Genomic DNA, 15,865 nt, shown 5'->3' with positions numbered 1-15,865 from the left:
TATATGTGAACGAGCCTGATCAACTATGTACGATGTAGCAAACACATGTACATAAGTTATATCCTCTTTATCGGCTAGGAACTATATACGTGACCTTGTACACATACCTGCATTACGAACCCTCAGCAAATATATGAATACAGCTTTTTGCAACCTTTCTATTACCGGAAATGAAAACATGTGCTTACACCTTTTTCTACTTAAAAAAATTAAGGAAGGTTGTTCAGACAATTTTAGACTCGCATGCGTCCATGTCGGGAATCCAGTCCGGATCGCCTTGCTTGTAAGTGAGTGCGCTTACCGGACAACATAACAACGTTTACAATTTAAGAAAACTACTTAAACTAAGCTTAAGCTGAGAAATAACTTCAGACGTTTAATGTTAAAAAACTGTCTTTTTTGACAAGTTAAATTCATATATGTAAATGTACTTACATGTTACATATAAGGAGGCCCTTTCAAAACATACGATTTCTGAATTAGTTATTACATCTCTTTATAGCGTTTGGTGATTCTTTTAATTAACCTATTCTTATTATAACTAGGTTATTGTTAGTAAACGTCAAATACAAATTCTGTTCCGTTTAATAAAACAGTTTCTCACTCAAACTGAGAATCGTGCTTCAGAAGGAGTTTCCAGTATGTACAATACCAACGTTAGAAATATGCTTTCGGAGCACCTCGTCCTTTTTCAATCCAAAACAAACGCGGGTGTATATGGGCTGTTTACAATGTCAGAAATCTTTATATTTAACTACGCTGCAAGTAGATCGCGTAGTTATTTTGATTTAGCAGTTAAATTCACTAATCAATGACAATTACTCTTGGGAATATTTATCATTTTTGCAATAAAACACTTCACTGGCTAAACTTAGTAAAACAAAATACACATTAAAACACTACAACTAATTAACACTACTATACAAAATTTTACGAACTACTTTACTGATATACTGGCATACATCCGTGTTAGTTTTCGATGAAATCCCGTATCGCACCGGCATACATGTACATCCGTGGTTGTTTTCGATGGAAATTGACCCAAGGAGTTCCGAGTGCAGACATATGTACGCATTCAACAATATGCACACGTTTAGTTATATAAGACATGTTCATTCATTACAATCTAACCAATCCCAGAAACACACGTACGTTTTGTACTTTTCGCAAGATCGTGTTTCATTTATTAAGCGTGCAAGAATATGTCTTCCTACGTTCAGCCAATGCATATAAACTAATATTTTCACGACCGCATTCTATTATAGGGTTGTCGCAAAGAAATGTCGGTGCATAATAACGAAAAGTGGTCTAGCAAATGAAATGCAACGGGTGCTGCCTTGAAAGTCGATTGGCTGTGACAGGAGGAAGTATCATGACCACTAGGTGTTTCGTATTTAAGTTAAAATGTACTGTGTCATATCTTAATGATTAAGAAGGGCGGGTCAAGCAAAGTTGGTTATTAAGATATTATATACACATCTTTACATCTTACACCTGCCAGGGTTATAATGTTAGCAGAGGTCGGCAGTGTTTACAGAGGGATGACGAGATGCACTGAACCCCGCAATAGGGGGAAGGTGGAGCAATAATCAGTATTTTATATCGAACAGAACTTACTTTATTTCTTTTATATAATCATTTTCCGCAAATTGTTACAAACCTCGCCATTGTCGTCTGATTATTTCCAAAATGTAATCAAAGCAAGCCCCTTAACGGCACAGACGAAACGGTAGAAGGTAAACCACGTATTGCATCGTACAATTACGCTAGTGAATAACTGTACGCTAGCGGGTATCAGTGCGGGGACATCTGTGACAATTGTTTGGCGCTGATGTTTACAATATATAACATAAGGAGTAAAGGGAATGAGGTATAATAAAAAAAACGTCCTAAGTATTCACGGAATCTTATGTCAGATGTACAGTGATTCCGTCTCAGGGACACTGCTCCATACAGTGGAAAGTTCAGGCATTTTAGAAATAATACATTGGGACCTGTACAGATTTTTGATAATGCCATCCGTTGTAAAAACACAATATTTGTTTATTCTTTTTTAGTGTATTATGTAATTAAATAGTTAAATGACATGAAGTAAATTCTTAATGAATACGAATGTGCGGAGTGAGCGAAAAGAACGAGCCATTCTTAAGCTTTAAGAAATTACTTCAGGTCATCTAACTGACTTTAACACAACCTCATTTGCTGATACATTGGCAGCGCAAAATGTATCGGATGAGAGGCAGTGGGCGGACCTTTAAACACCCGCGAAAGGTGAAAGTCTTAAATATTTAAATCCAGAATTTAATGAGTGCCTAATTGCAATTGCATTTGCTTAAAATGTAGGTTGTATTTAATATGATTGCAAGTAGAACTTATTCTTGCTATCTCATTCTTACAAATATTGACTATCATGATCACTTTCTGATTATCTGTTTACTTGCCTTTGTATGTTTATTGGACTGATTTTATTATTTGACCTTATTATATAATCAAAATAAATACTGGTTAAACCAAAGGCATTCACTATATAACAGAAACCGACTGCGATATAAAAATTAAACTCTATATGTTATCGAAGAAAAAGCACTTTGTAAAACGAAAGCTTTTAACGTTGAGCATTGACATTTACCAGAAGTCATACAAAGTCCCAATAAATACGATTTAAGAGGTCTAGAAACCATTTAATGATATTAATGTAATTTGTCTGAAAGATTCGTCCGTAGTGACCTTTATGTGTTATTTCTTATATCTGGATGAATTAGTTTGCCATTTACTGGTGTTTTGTATATTAAATTAATGAACTGAAAAGAAGTATTTACAGAAACCGTGTTTTATGGTATGTTCGTGTCGTATATTATATATGTGGGGTTCTGTGGCTCTTCTATATCACGGATACGAAGCAGTGGCTCCAGCTTTGTAAGGAGCTGTATATAAAAAGAGACAATGATTATGACACATCTGAGCTCCTTGGCTTTTGGCTCCAGCTCAACCCAGAAAAATGGTACTTATGCTTTTTCCGGCAATCAGGTGGTTATATTCATTTCCAACAAAATAAAAGTACTCGACAGTACTCCATTTATCTTATTGAAACAAGCTTCTTGAGTAAAATTCAGCTGAAAATTGATGAAAATGTTCAACTTTCGTTTGTAAACATGCACGTTCGGAGAATCGTTTTTATTACTCCATAAACCTTATGATGACAAAATATTCGATATAGGTGTGAAGATATTTATATGGCACTGCATTACCCGATTTCTCAAATAAGCCCTCATAATCGTGATATTAAGTAAACTGACGAGTCATACGTACTTTTTATAATGATGTGCGCACTTCTGCTCTAGCTCGGAAGTGTAATTGGCCCTTTTGTTTGTATATACAGCTCCCAAAAGAGCTGGAGCCACAGTTTGGGACCCATGTTTATGGAAAGCCAAATCTACATAAACTCAAATAATTAGAGGTCTATTCAAATAATAAGAGGCCCATTTTCACACTTAAACGGTCTTCAATTGAATTTGAGTTATTGAGACCTTCCCAGTTCAATTGAAGCTACATGTAATAATATCAATTAAAGTGCCCTTCAAGTAATTTGGGGAGCTATCTATTAATTGACAATCTCATTAGTTGATGTTCTTATGCACCAGTCAATTGTAACCACGCCCCCACCCCTCAAAGTCCGGGATATACCGGGGATACCAAGGGAAATGGGCGGTGTTTTACCTTCCAGGTGGCCCCGCAGTGCCGGGTGAATGCGGTGGTTTTGTCTTCACGCCATAAATAGCGGGGAATGGTTCTACCTAGGGTCCCTGGGGTGCGAAGGCTTTTGACGGAGATTAAACCAGCAGTTCTTCCCCGAAGGGCGGGGATTTTACCCGGGCTTGGCAAGGCCGAAAGTGAAAGTCCCCGCTAATCCTCGGACCTGAGGCATTAGACATACTTGTCGTATTTTGTGGAGGAGCCTGTTACCCGACAAACATTGCAGGCATAAGAAGTTTATGTTGTATTTTGTGGAGGTACATGCTAATCGACAAATAGTTCAGGCATAAGACATGTTTTGTGGAGGACATGCTACTCGAAAACCATCTCAAGCATTAGACGTACAAGTTGTATTTTGTGGAAGAGAATGCTACTCGACAAACATCTGGATAAGACATACATGTTGTATTGTGTGGAGGAGAATGCTACTCGACAAACATCTGGATAAGACATACATGTTGTATTTCTGGAGGAGAATGCTATCGAAAAACATCTCAGATATTAGACATATTTTGCGGCGGAGCATGCTACTCGACAAACATCTGGATAAGACATACATGTTGTATTGTCTGGAGGAGAATGCCACTCGAAAAACATCTCAGATATTAGACATATTTTGCGGCGGAGCATGCTACTCGACAAACATCTGGATAAGACATACATGTTGTATTGTGTGGAGGAGAATGCTATCGAAAAACATCTCAGATATTAGACATATTTTGCGGCGGAGCATGCTACTCGACAAACATCTGGATAAGACATACATGTTGGATTGTGTGGAGGTGAATGCCACTCGAAAAACATCTCAGATATTAGACATATTTTGCGGTGGAGCATGCTTTTCGAAAAACTTCTCGAGCATTAGAAATATTTTTTGGAGAAACATGCTACTCGACAAACATCTTAGGCATTAGACGTACATGTTGTATTTTGTGGAGGAGAATGCTACTCGAAAAACATTTCAGGCAGTAGACGTATTCTGTGGAGGCGCATGCCACATACCAAAGCTTGTATGCATTAGACATGTTTACATAGCAAACATATCAGGCATTTGACACATTTTGTGGAGGGGCAGGTAACGTACCTTACAACTAAAGCATCATTAATATTTTTGGATGAGCATGCTTCGTAACGAACAACATAATTATTGCACTAAGCATACTTTGTTGAGGAAAATTTTCATACCATACACCTAAGGCATTAGCCATTTTTTTTGAAGAGCTTGCTAAAATTTTACAAACGAAACATCAAAAGCATAAGCCTCTTTGTGGAGAGCATGCTACATACGAAACATCAAGGCTGCAAACATACTTTGACGAGACGAATGTTACGTACAAAGCATCTATGGTGTTAGACTAAATTCAAAGGCATTAGCAACACATTGTGGAGGAGCGGGCTACCTACCACACATTTTGACATAATATGTACATATAAGATATAAGGCATACATCTTGAGGAGCATGCTACTGAACTTCTGAACAGATAACTGAGGCATTTTACATACTTTGTGGAGAGACTTTGTAGAGGACATACCTTCGAACCACATAGAAAGTATACATACAATGTACTCTAGTTAGAAGCACTCTTCATCAAAATATTTAAAGCACTTTAACGCTTGGTATGCAGCATGGTTTTCCAAAAGGTATGTCTAGTGACTAGACATACCTTTTGGAAAACCATGCTGCATACCAAGCGTTAAAGCCATTTGAAATATGTTTGTAGGAGCATGTTACATATGAAACGTTTAAGGCGTTAGACATACTTTGTGGAGAAGCATGCTACATATCAAACCTCTAGGGCATTAGGAACTCTTTGTTGCGGAGCAAGTTACTTAGGCATTATGCAACTTTATTAAATGTAAAGTTTTCTAATCCTACATTAACTTTACTCGGTGGCATCAATGCCACGATGCGGAAATTGACAATAAAAATAACATGAGCTTACCTGGCATCAACAGTTCTCATAACAAGAGCACCACAAGAGAATAACACAGCTCGTCCATTTCACGATGATGTGGCATTGCTATGCCATGTATTCAACTAGCTATCAATAGTTTCGTTTTACAAGGATTGCAAGAGGATAACAATGCTCGTCCATTTTTAAATCAAGTGGCGTTGCTCGACCATTTAATTTACCAGGAGTCAACAGTTCTCACCACAAGAGCATCGCAAGAGATTGATCATGCTCGTTCGTTTTTAAATCAGGTAGCATTGATCAACCATGTTATACAGTTGAGGGATGTGCATGTCATATACACACATAGTTACAAGTAACACTTGTGTAAATAACTGACGGTTTGAGTTATGGCTAAACATAAAGATTAAGCACAAGGACGACACCAATGTTATCCAAGGCCTTGTTTAAGGAATGTTTGGCATGATAATCCCCTGCTGTGCAACTCCTGCTAATCGCAATGGTGTAACAGTAGGGGCCAATTTCCTGTGTATTGGTTTATTGGCCATTTAGGGTCTATTTATATAATAAAGCATCGAAAAATGCACAGCAGGCTACTATGATTGGAGATCTGATTGGCCAATAAGGCATAACATTTAGATCAATTAACATAGGTTGTGTACTAATACGCGGTTTTGAGGGGGGTGGGTGGGTGGGGTCACTTATAGAAGGCTTTAACTAGGCATCAAGACGTACAGTTTATCCACTGTACAGGCCAGCAAAAGGCAGTTAACTCTATATATACTCTTATATGTCAACTTCGAGTTTCAAAGTAATTTGAAGGCAAATGAACACTAAAATCATAGTTTTTAAAATATTTATTTTCAGTATTTTATAATGATATTTTTTATGTCATGGGTATAAAATTTGCACACATAACAAATATATTGATATACTCTTAACGGTTTGAAACATAATGAATCATGACCATGTCCTCCAAGCATCTCTGGTCGAGTTAACTGGCATAAAATATGAACAAATAATGACATCAAGTAGAAATAAGTAGAAATGTAAACAAACTATACACATAAGTATGTCTAAGATTTAAAATTTAAAAAAATAGCAAATCAGTTAACAACAAAATGAAAGTTTTGATTTTCATAATGAAAAGACATTGATTATTAAGACTTTGATCCTCAATCTACATCCATACTTTTTGAGGGTCTAATAGGTTATTCATTCTTCATTTTACGGAAGAAATTAACAAAATCTTAATTTTAAGCAATTAACAACATGAAAGATAGTGTTATGAAATCAAGAAAATCATCTTAAGGCGCCATAAATTTGTTTCTCCGTAAATGTAAAAAAAATATTTTTTTCATTGAAAATATTACAGAATTATTTTCCCGATTCACGATCCAAATACAAACAATAATTAAGATACTTATTATAAATGACTATTAGGGGATCTTTACCATGAGTGTACGCAAAAATATTGGAAGATCAAGAAAATCAGTTCAGTGTTTAGTGTGTTTCAAACATTGTTTAAGTTTTTTTTTTTTTAAATAAAATAAACTTTTCCTACACTGACAAAAAACAGCTCTTAAGTTTCAAATAGATCCTATGAATTCTCATCAATGTTAATTTGATGTGTTACGTGCATGAAAAAAGATGGGCCAATGAACGTTGCCATGAATGCGATTTTATATGTAAACTTTGCATACAAGTTTTGCACTTTTCCAGTGGAAATCAACTGTATAGCACATGATTTTGATTATGTAAACAAACTATGGTATAATTATAGAAAACAGTTTTAAACAGAAACAAGATTGACATCCAAATAGCACATATTAAAGAAAACTATAAGAAACTAACTGAAAAACACAACAGACTTAAAATTAAAAGCTCAATAAGAAGAATGCTGAATTTACATCAAACTTAAATAGTCAATAAGATTCTGGAAAATCATCATGAAATAGCTGAATATCATGAAATTTTATAATATCAAAATATCAATCAAATTTCTTTTCACAAAATGTTGGGTGGTATTCAGTAGATTTGCATTCAACTGTTTTTCAATACTAAATGTGTAAAGAAAATTCTTGTTAAGTAATAAGGTGTTTTAATTTGGCAGTTCAGGTAATTAAGGCACATAGTAAAATTTCGTGACAGAATAACTACCAACTAACAGAATTTGCATATTAAGTAAATGTTTCTGAGACTGTAACTTAACTTAGAACAAGAGCACTGCAAAGACAACGGCAATGCTTGTCTATTCTTTTTCAGTCAATAAAGAGACATAACTCAATATTCAAGCAAGAGTTATGGGCCTTGCTGTACATGTTTGTACTATCTCTGGCAACAAGTGTACCAAGTTTCATTTGAATATCTTGTACAATCTTTTCAGTTGTGGCCGATGTCAATTGTTTTGCACATGGACGCCACCGACGACATTAACGCCAAGGCTTATGACAATACCTTGACCTTTGTTCTTCAAAAAAGAGACAAGTAAACAACTGGTTAACATATGATTTGATTCATGTGGCTCATTTCAGACAACAAGTTGTGAACATATGCCTTCGGTCATTGAAATTCTTCATATCAATTCATAATGGATGCTGTGAAGAATTCAAAAATAATATACAAGCATTTCAAATTTTCCTACAGATAGTATGCAGCTATTCTCCTCAGATTATGATTGCAAGTATTGCCTGGTAATAAAGATTGTATTCGGGTCAGCACGCACAGGGCTGATTGCAAAACATTTCACCTCATTTTAAAGTCAATACAAATTTTGGTGCTCACTAGGTAAAGCATATTTCAATCTCACACTGAAATAAACAATTATCTTCTATTTACTGGATTTTTTTTTTCCCCACTGTACTTTATCTATTTTAGCATACTCTCTACAGTAAAATTCGGTAGCAAACTTCATCCATGTTGTATAAGTTCATTAATTTAGTCTAAATCAACATTTTGAACAAACAAGTGCCTCATTATGGGATCAGAATGACCTAAGATTACTATTTCAAATACTATTCTGTAACGGAAATTTGTACCTGCCAAAAAAATGTGCATATTTAATTACTGGGTAAATTGCATAGGATTTAATCAAGGAAGTGCAAAGTGCTCACCAACATCAGTACATTTATCACAGAGAGTTCGGAATCCAAACAAGAACTAAAGAAAGATAATTACTGATTTTATGAAAACCCAAATACAGCTGAACATAATATTGTGGGGTTAATGTCAAAATGTACCAATCCACATTAAAATATAGTATGTTTTGGTAACTTCTGGAATTAACCCTACATATTACACATGTACTGGTATGTTACATGGAAAATACTAAAAAAATCAATCATTTAAAAAAAAAAAAACAATAATCAAAAATTTAAAAAAAAATTAAGATGCAAATTTATTTTTATTATATTACAGAACTTTTATGTTCAAATGTATTATTGAAAACCATTATTTGTTTTTATAACAGATTTTTTCCCAATTTTATAAAATCATAACTATTTTTACTATTTATAGAAAAAGCACTTCTTTAAAGAAACACAAAATTCGAAATACTACTGAGTAATTGTATTTAAAGAAAAAAAATCACACTCATTCGCTAGCAGTATCATCAAATTATCATATAATGTTCCACTGAAAAATATCAAGCTCTGAAATGATCCATTAGACTCAAAATGCATGCATCAATATATTATATTATTCCCTTGAACAACTTCAATTCTGAAAGACATTACCAACAGCACATAGAAATTATTCTGTAAGTAGTGACAATCCGGTTATCCAGTCAACATGTATTCCACGCTAGAACTTGTATCATATACCAACAATCTCTTTTTGAAGAGTCCGCAAACCAAAATCACAGCACTTGTAAGAACTACATGTACACTGTCCATTTAAGCCACAGTCCAATATTTAATAATGTAATTTTTGGATGCTAGGTGAAGCCATTTTTTAGTATTTTGCTATCAGTTGAAAGGTGTTTATATGTAGAAATAGAATATGAAAAGATAATACCAAATAAAATACCACCAAGCTTTTTCGACCTTAAAACTATTGCAAAATAAGCCATTTTATGACCAATTTCAGTTTTCATCAAATAAATACCAAAAGTTACAAATTGCAATGATAGTATCTATACTGTATTTTCAGTCTTTTATACCACACACACTTGTTATTTATCAGCAAGCACTAACTTTCAAATGATACTCAAGTTATATGGGGTCACCAAGCATCATACTTCTACATTGTTGCAAATCGCTGATATTATGAGCAGTGTATTTGTAAGTCAGTTACCTGAAATTGTATTTGTTCAACCAAGGGCAACTGCAGACAACTGTATAAAACTGGTTAACTATTTGATTTGGTCAAACTTATCCGAAATGTTTCTTGATTGGTCAATATTTATCCAATAATAACTACTAACCAATCAAATCGTTTTAAATGTTTCTTGATTGGTCAATATTTATCCAATAATAACTACTAACCAATCAAATCGTTTTAAAAAGTCAACTAGCCAAAAGATAACCTGTTAACAAGTTATCAATTTTTTTTATTCCAAATGCTGCCGCAGCCAATTGAATAAATTGAGTTAACTCTTAGGTTTGGTCATAGTTAGCCAAAATGTTAAGATTTGCCAATAAAAACAATAATTACTATCATCCAATCAAATCATTTAAATGAGTCAAATGGCCAAACGATATCATGTGGACAAATAATCAAAGTTAAACACAATTAATTGCCAGGCTGCCACAGACAATTGAATAAAACGAGTTCTCTTATGTTTGTTGAAAGTTATCCAAAATGTTTATTGATTGGTCAATAGTTATCGAATACCGAATATCGTCCAATCAAATTCCTTAAATGTGCAAACTGGCCAAAAACAGCCTGCGGACAATTACCAGTTATATACAATCAGCTGCAGTTCAATATCTATTCAGCAATTTTGAATCAATTCCATGTTTAGTGCAAACTGGCCAAAGAAAAGCCTATGGACAACTTATCGAACAACATATCCCAGTTTATACAATCGGCTGCAGCTCAATGTCTTATCAGCAAATCAGTTCCATATAAGTGTTCCATGCAATAGACACTTAAGTAGTTGATTCAAGGCACATAAACTCACATTGTCCATTAAATATCGAAACTTAATAACCCTTCATTCCATTTCGAAATATCACATCACTCTCACTTCATCACAATGTTTACACTAATATCACTTCCAATTTCCTTCCAAGTTTATACTTTTCATTTCATTTGAAATGTCATCTCTGTTTGATAATATTTCTCACGAATTATGTCTCTGTTGGAAGCATATATGCGCTCATTCAGTTCAAAGCTATCTTATGCAATTTACATTTATACTACAGGATGTCAAAAGACAAGTTTATTGCAAAATTAAACAAATGAATGCTTCTTCGTTCCCTGTTCACCATAAAACCCATCACAGGCACTCCACTTAACTGGTTAAGTAATATTCCAAGTTTTACAAACCCACCCTGTCCAACATTCATTTCCACCATCTCTCCTTGTGAAAAACAATATAACCACTTCCTCATGCTGATGAGTCAGGATTCATCAAAATGCATCCCAGTACACCTATTTACCATATATCTATACAGATGAAAATGCTTCCCAGTTCACCTCTTTACCGTTTATGCATACGAAAAAAAAGCTTCCCAGTTCACCTCTTTACCGTTTATGCATACGAATAAAAACGCTTCCCAGTTCACTAATTTACTGCATACCCATATGGTTCAAAATTCTTCTGAGTTCACCTTTTTACCATAAATACATATGGATAAAATGCTTCCCAGTTCAATAATTTACTGCATACCCATATGGTTCAAAATCCTTCTGAGTTCACCTTTTTACCATAAATACATATGGATAAAATGCTTCCCAGTTCACTAATTTACTGCATTCCCATATGGTTCAAAATCCTTCTGAGTTCACCTTTTTACCATAAATACATATATGGATAAAATGCTTCCCAGTTCACCTTCAAACCATATATGCATATGGACAAATAACAATCACAGACACTGATTATGTAAAACTCCCTATTTTACAAGTATACGAGGATCACGTCAACACCAACACTTTCACTTCCACCACATATCATAAAGGAACCACTTCCCAATATAATTTTGTTCCAGTATAAATTAATTAAAATCACTAGACTTATGTTTCCCTGTTCACCTATTAACCATTGGGTGTAATAAAAGGTCCTCGGCTGTGGGTCTCTGTCTAGAATCACGTTTAAACACAAGTTTTAAGAAGTCATGCACATAGTCTGTAGTACTGTCGGGTAAACGGTACTTTGGGAAGTCCGCCGTTGCTATTTTATAAATGGCTGCCATGGTTTCAAGCTCAGGCCATGGAGGTTTCTTTGTCAACATTTCTACCACTGTACAACCAACACTCCTGAAATGAGAAACAAATTTAAGTTATGCAATAAAAGAAAGCAACTTCATTCCTTCAGTTCAAAACTTTTGCACTTAGGCTTAAGTGAAAAAAAAGAATTGTTTCTGGTTACAGGGTTCTCAATAAGTTTAGTTCAATCTTCTCAAATAATAAAGAAACCAACTACTTATTCTACTTAAAATCCATTCATTTTTCCCAAATTTGAACCAACCTAATTGCCATTTGAACATTCCGTTTTGGCCAGCAGCCTGTCTTTACAGAGAAAACTATGGTATACAGTCTGAATTTTTCTGACATGGCAAACAGTACCCTTCAAATTACACCAATTCTCATTTTAGGTCAGATTACCATTCCATTTGGCTGAAAGACTGCAGTTACCTCCTTTGATCACCTAATTCATTCATTAAAAATAAATAAAGTTTTTTTGAAAAAAACTCAAATCAGCAGTAACAAAAATTATTGTTATTTGAAACAAACCTATTTTTTTTCGGCCTTAACAGAAAATTAGAGACTTAGCACTTTCTAGTTACCTAAACAAGCGAATGCATGAACAAATATTTTTATATCAAGATTAATGTGTATGAAGATTATAGTATTGGAGTATTACTATACCATAAATGACTGGGTATTAGACACGTTTTTTCCCTCACTTTCCGATGCAAAAAAAATGCCTGCGTATAATAACCAGTAACAATTTTTAATTTTTTGAACTTTTTTTCTGAGGTCGATTTCAAGCCGAGAGTTTGTTTAGATTTATGTAGAAAGGGATGTTACTCGCGTCATATTGATCGATTATATACGGGTTAAAACGGCTGTTGGAAGATCGGTATACGGTATATCGTAAGACGTTTATAATTTTAACAAAAATATTTTTCGATTAAATATTTTTCGATTAAAGTTATTCAATATTATTTTTAATAATAAATTGAATTGAACAATAATTAAACTTGCATATAAGAAAGCAAAGTTGGGTACTGTCAAAATATTTTTTGTCAGTTGTATGATAAGGTGTGAAAAACTCGCATTGCCTTTTGTTCTGTTTAACATACCAATACTACAAATTGATGCGATAATGGTCTTGTTTTTTTTCACACATTTACGGGAACTTTATTTTTTTCTGTAGGTGTTGACATTTTAAGAACAAACCCGCACAATATAAGGTTTACAGTATGCATAACTTAACTTCATTCTCGACAGGTTATCGTTTACGATATACTGTCAAAAAGAAATCTTACATATTTTCATAAAGGGCACCTTTCAGTGCTACCCAGAAACAAATGGTCACAATCAGTTCTTTTAAGTGCCTTTCCTAACATAAAATGAATTAAAATGAAACACATTTTGCATTATCATTGTATGGTTTTCAAGATAACCATCGCCATTTTCACGAAAAAAATATTTTTCGTCACTGTCAACAAACATGGTGGCCGAAATTGAATGACGTTTTTGACATATTTTCTATGCGTCTTTTAACCAAAAACATAGATTAAAAGTTTTTTTCTCCAACTTTTCATAGAATTTTTTCCCTGCGTCTAATAACCCCTATCGTCTTATAACCAGTCGTTTACGGTAACTAAGGAAATAATTGTGAGACACAAATTACTGATTATTTCCAAAATTTGGAAAAAAGTTTGAGCAGAAAAGAACAACACGCATGTGCTTACCATAAGTCTGCCTTTCTGCCATAAGTCTCGCCATTGATCACTTCGGGAGCCATCCAGTACGGGGTACCCACGACCGTGTTCTTCTCCTGCATACCACTGCACGTGACAATTGTCTTCAACCGCTTACTCGTGCCAAAGTCTGCCAACTTTATGTTGCCAGAGTTATCACGTAAAATATTAGCACCTGCAACACATAGAATGAATCCATTAGTCTATAATTATAATAATAAAAAAGTAAATTTATGCTGAACATTCGTCTTGAATTTCAATTTGATATGTTATAATATATATATCAAGGAAAAGAAACATTTACTATTCTTATAGTTAGGTGACATGCTGTGAATGTTGTAGGAAGGTGAAGACATAAAATTAGAACAAGCATAACATTAGCATGGTTAAGAAGTAACAAGAGATCCTCGTAGTGAAAACCAATGCTGATCTTAGTTCGTTCAGTCAAGCAAGGGGCATAACTTGACAGATATTGAAGCCAGAGTTACAGGCCTTTCTTTACATATGTGCATTGTCCCTGGCAACATGTGTACCAAATTTCACTTGGTTCTTTTGAAAGGTTTCAAGCTATGTCCAATGTTAAAGTTTTTATATACTGATGCCAAATCCGACAAAATGGCATGCTATGACACTACCTCAACTTTATTTCTTCAAAAAAACAGACAAGTTGAAAAGACAGGCACATTTTTGGGTCTGCCAGACATATTCAAAGATATTAGCAACACCCCCACACCCCAATTATTCTACAACTACCCCCAGGCCCCACTCACCTTTAACATCCCGGTGAACTATGGAATTTTTATGTAGATATGCGAGCCCCTCGAGGATCTGTCGGGTATATCGCCCCGTGACCGGCTCTGTCAAGGCCCCATACTTGTTAATCACGTCAAACACAGAACCCTGAAGCAAATGAATTAGAATTAACATTTTGAGTACTAGATGGATAATGTTTGAAGCAGAAACAAATTACTTGGCTTGTTGATGCGCAATAATGGAGATTGGTTAGTTTAAATATTTTATATATTGTTTACACCGAATATTATTCAATTTTTCGAAACCATCAAATGATATTATTTCTACTAAACAACAGAACAAGAAAATGTTTACAATAGAAGCTACATTGTTTTGTAAAACAATTAGCAGTCATTTATTTCTGTGAAACATAATCCAGCAGATCATTGATAAAATAATAAAACTGCTAGGCATAAACAGTTGTTTTTTTTACCAAGCTAGCACCAGGTTTTTTAAGAGTGCATTAATTTTAGAGAACAAGCTACAGTCGAACCTGTTGGCTTGAACTCCTAAGGACCGGCGAAAATACCTCAAGCGTCTGAAATTTCGAGTCAAGTGGGAATGCTTACATAAAATATTAAGAAATTAGTCCTTTACATCCAGTTTGAGCCAACGAGGAAATCGAGCCAAGCGAATTTGAGCTAATTACTACTTTACAGGAATATCCATTTGTAATATCAATTTGAAAAAGTGATCATATCCTACAATCTCTTTTCAATTCAATATTACAAATAAATATTTCCGTGTAGTAATTATACTTTGGAAATTGTTAGAAGATGGGGCCATTCTGTATGCATGTGAATTTGGAAAGCTAAAGTACACTTACCCCAGCCATGTATTCCATAAATATTGTCATATCCTGTCCCTCCGATGAACAACCGTAATACTGAACTATCCGCTCATGAGCAAAGTTACGTAACAAGTTAATCTCATTTTCTAGGGCGCGAACCTCCTGCAAAGGATTATAAAGAAAGACATTGTTATAACTGTAATAAGGCATGTTGTACTAAAGGTAAACAACTTCTACACTACGTAATGAACGTTTGTATGATTTGTACAAAAAATTATTGTCGCTGCTGCCAGCTCCTTCACCACCATCATCATCTTTGTCATCATCATTATCATAGTCAGCACCAGCAGCACCACCACCACCACTTACGCTACAACCATCATCATCATAGCAGAAGCAACAAAATAATCACCACCAACATATGTATGGCTCACTAATAATCATCATCAGTAGCAGCCCAAGCATTATTGCCATAGTAACCATGTTCTATTTTGCAGCATCATTTACAACACCATTTCAA

The 15,865-nt window shown here is 34.6% G+C and overlaps 1 protein-coding gene across 1 annotated transcript in view; it reads right to left on the bottom strand.

The window, feature by feature from the left end:
• Positions 1 to 6,509: 6,509 nt before the first annotated feature.
• The window catches only part of LOC128242901 (mitogen-activated protein kinase kinase kinase 2-like), a 75,062-nt gene continuing 65,706 nt past the window's right edge, over positions 6,510 to 15,865 (bottom strand). The window contains exons 14-17 of the mRNA XM_052960324.1: positions 15,382 to 15,507; positions 14,534 to 14,663; positions 13,755 to 13,938; positions 6,510 to 12,090 (exon numbers count right to left, since the gene is read on the bottom strand). Coding sequence (XP_052816284.1) covers positions 11,862 to 12,090; positions 13,755 to 13,938; positions 14,534 to 14,663; positions 15,382 to 15,507 — 669 coding nt within the window. The 3' untranslated portion in view covers positions 6,510 to 11,861. The remainder of the gene's footprint in view (positions 12,091 to 13,754; positions 13,939 to 14,533; positions 14,664 to 15,381; positions 15,508 to 15,865) is intronic.

The sequence above is a fragment of the Mya arenaria genome, chromosome 8, assembly GCF_026914265.1.
Source record: "Mya arenaria isolate MELC-2E11 chromosome 8, ASM2691426v1".
Lineage (NCBI taxonomy): Eukaryota > Metazoa > Mollusca > Bivalvia > Myida > Myidae > Mya > Mya arenaria.
Note: the sequence above shows the minus strand (reverse complement) of the source record. Positions and strands in the feature narration are given on the sequence as shown.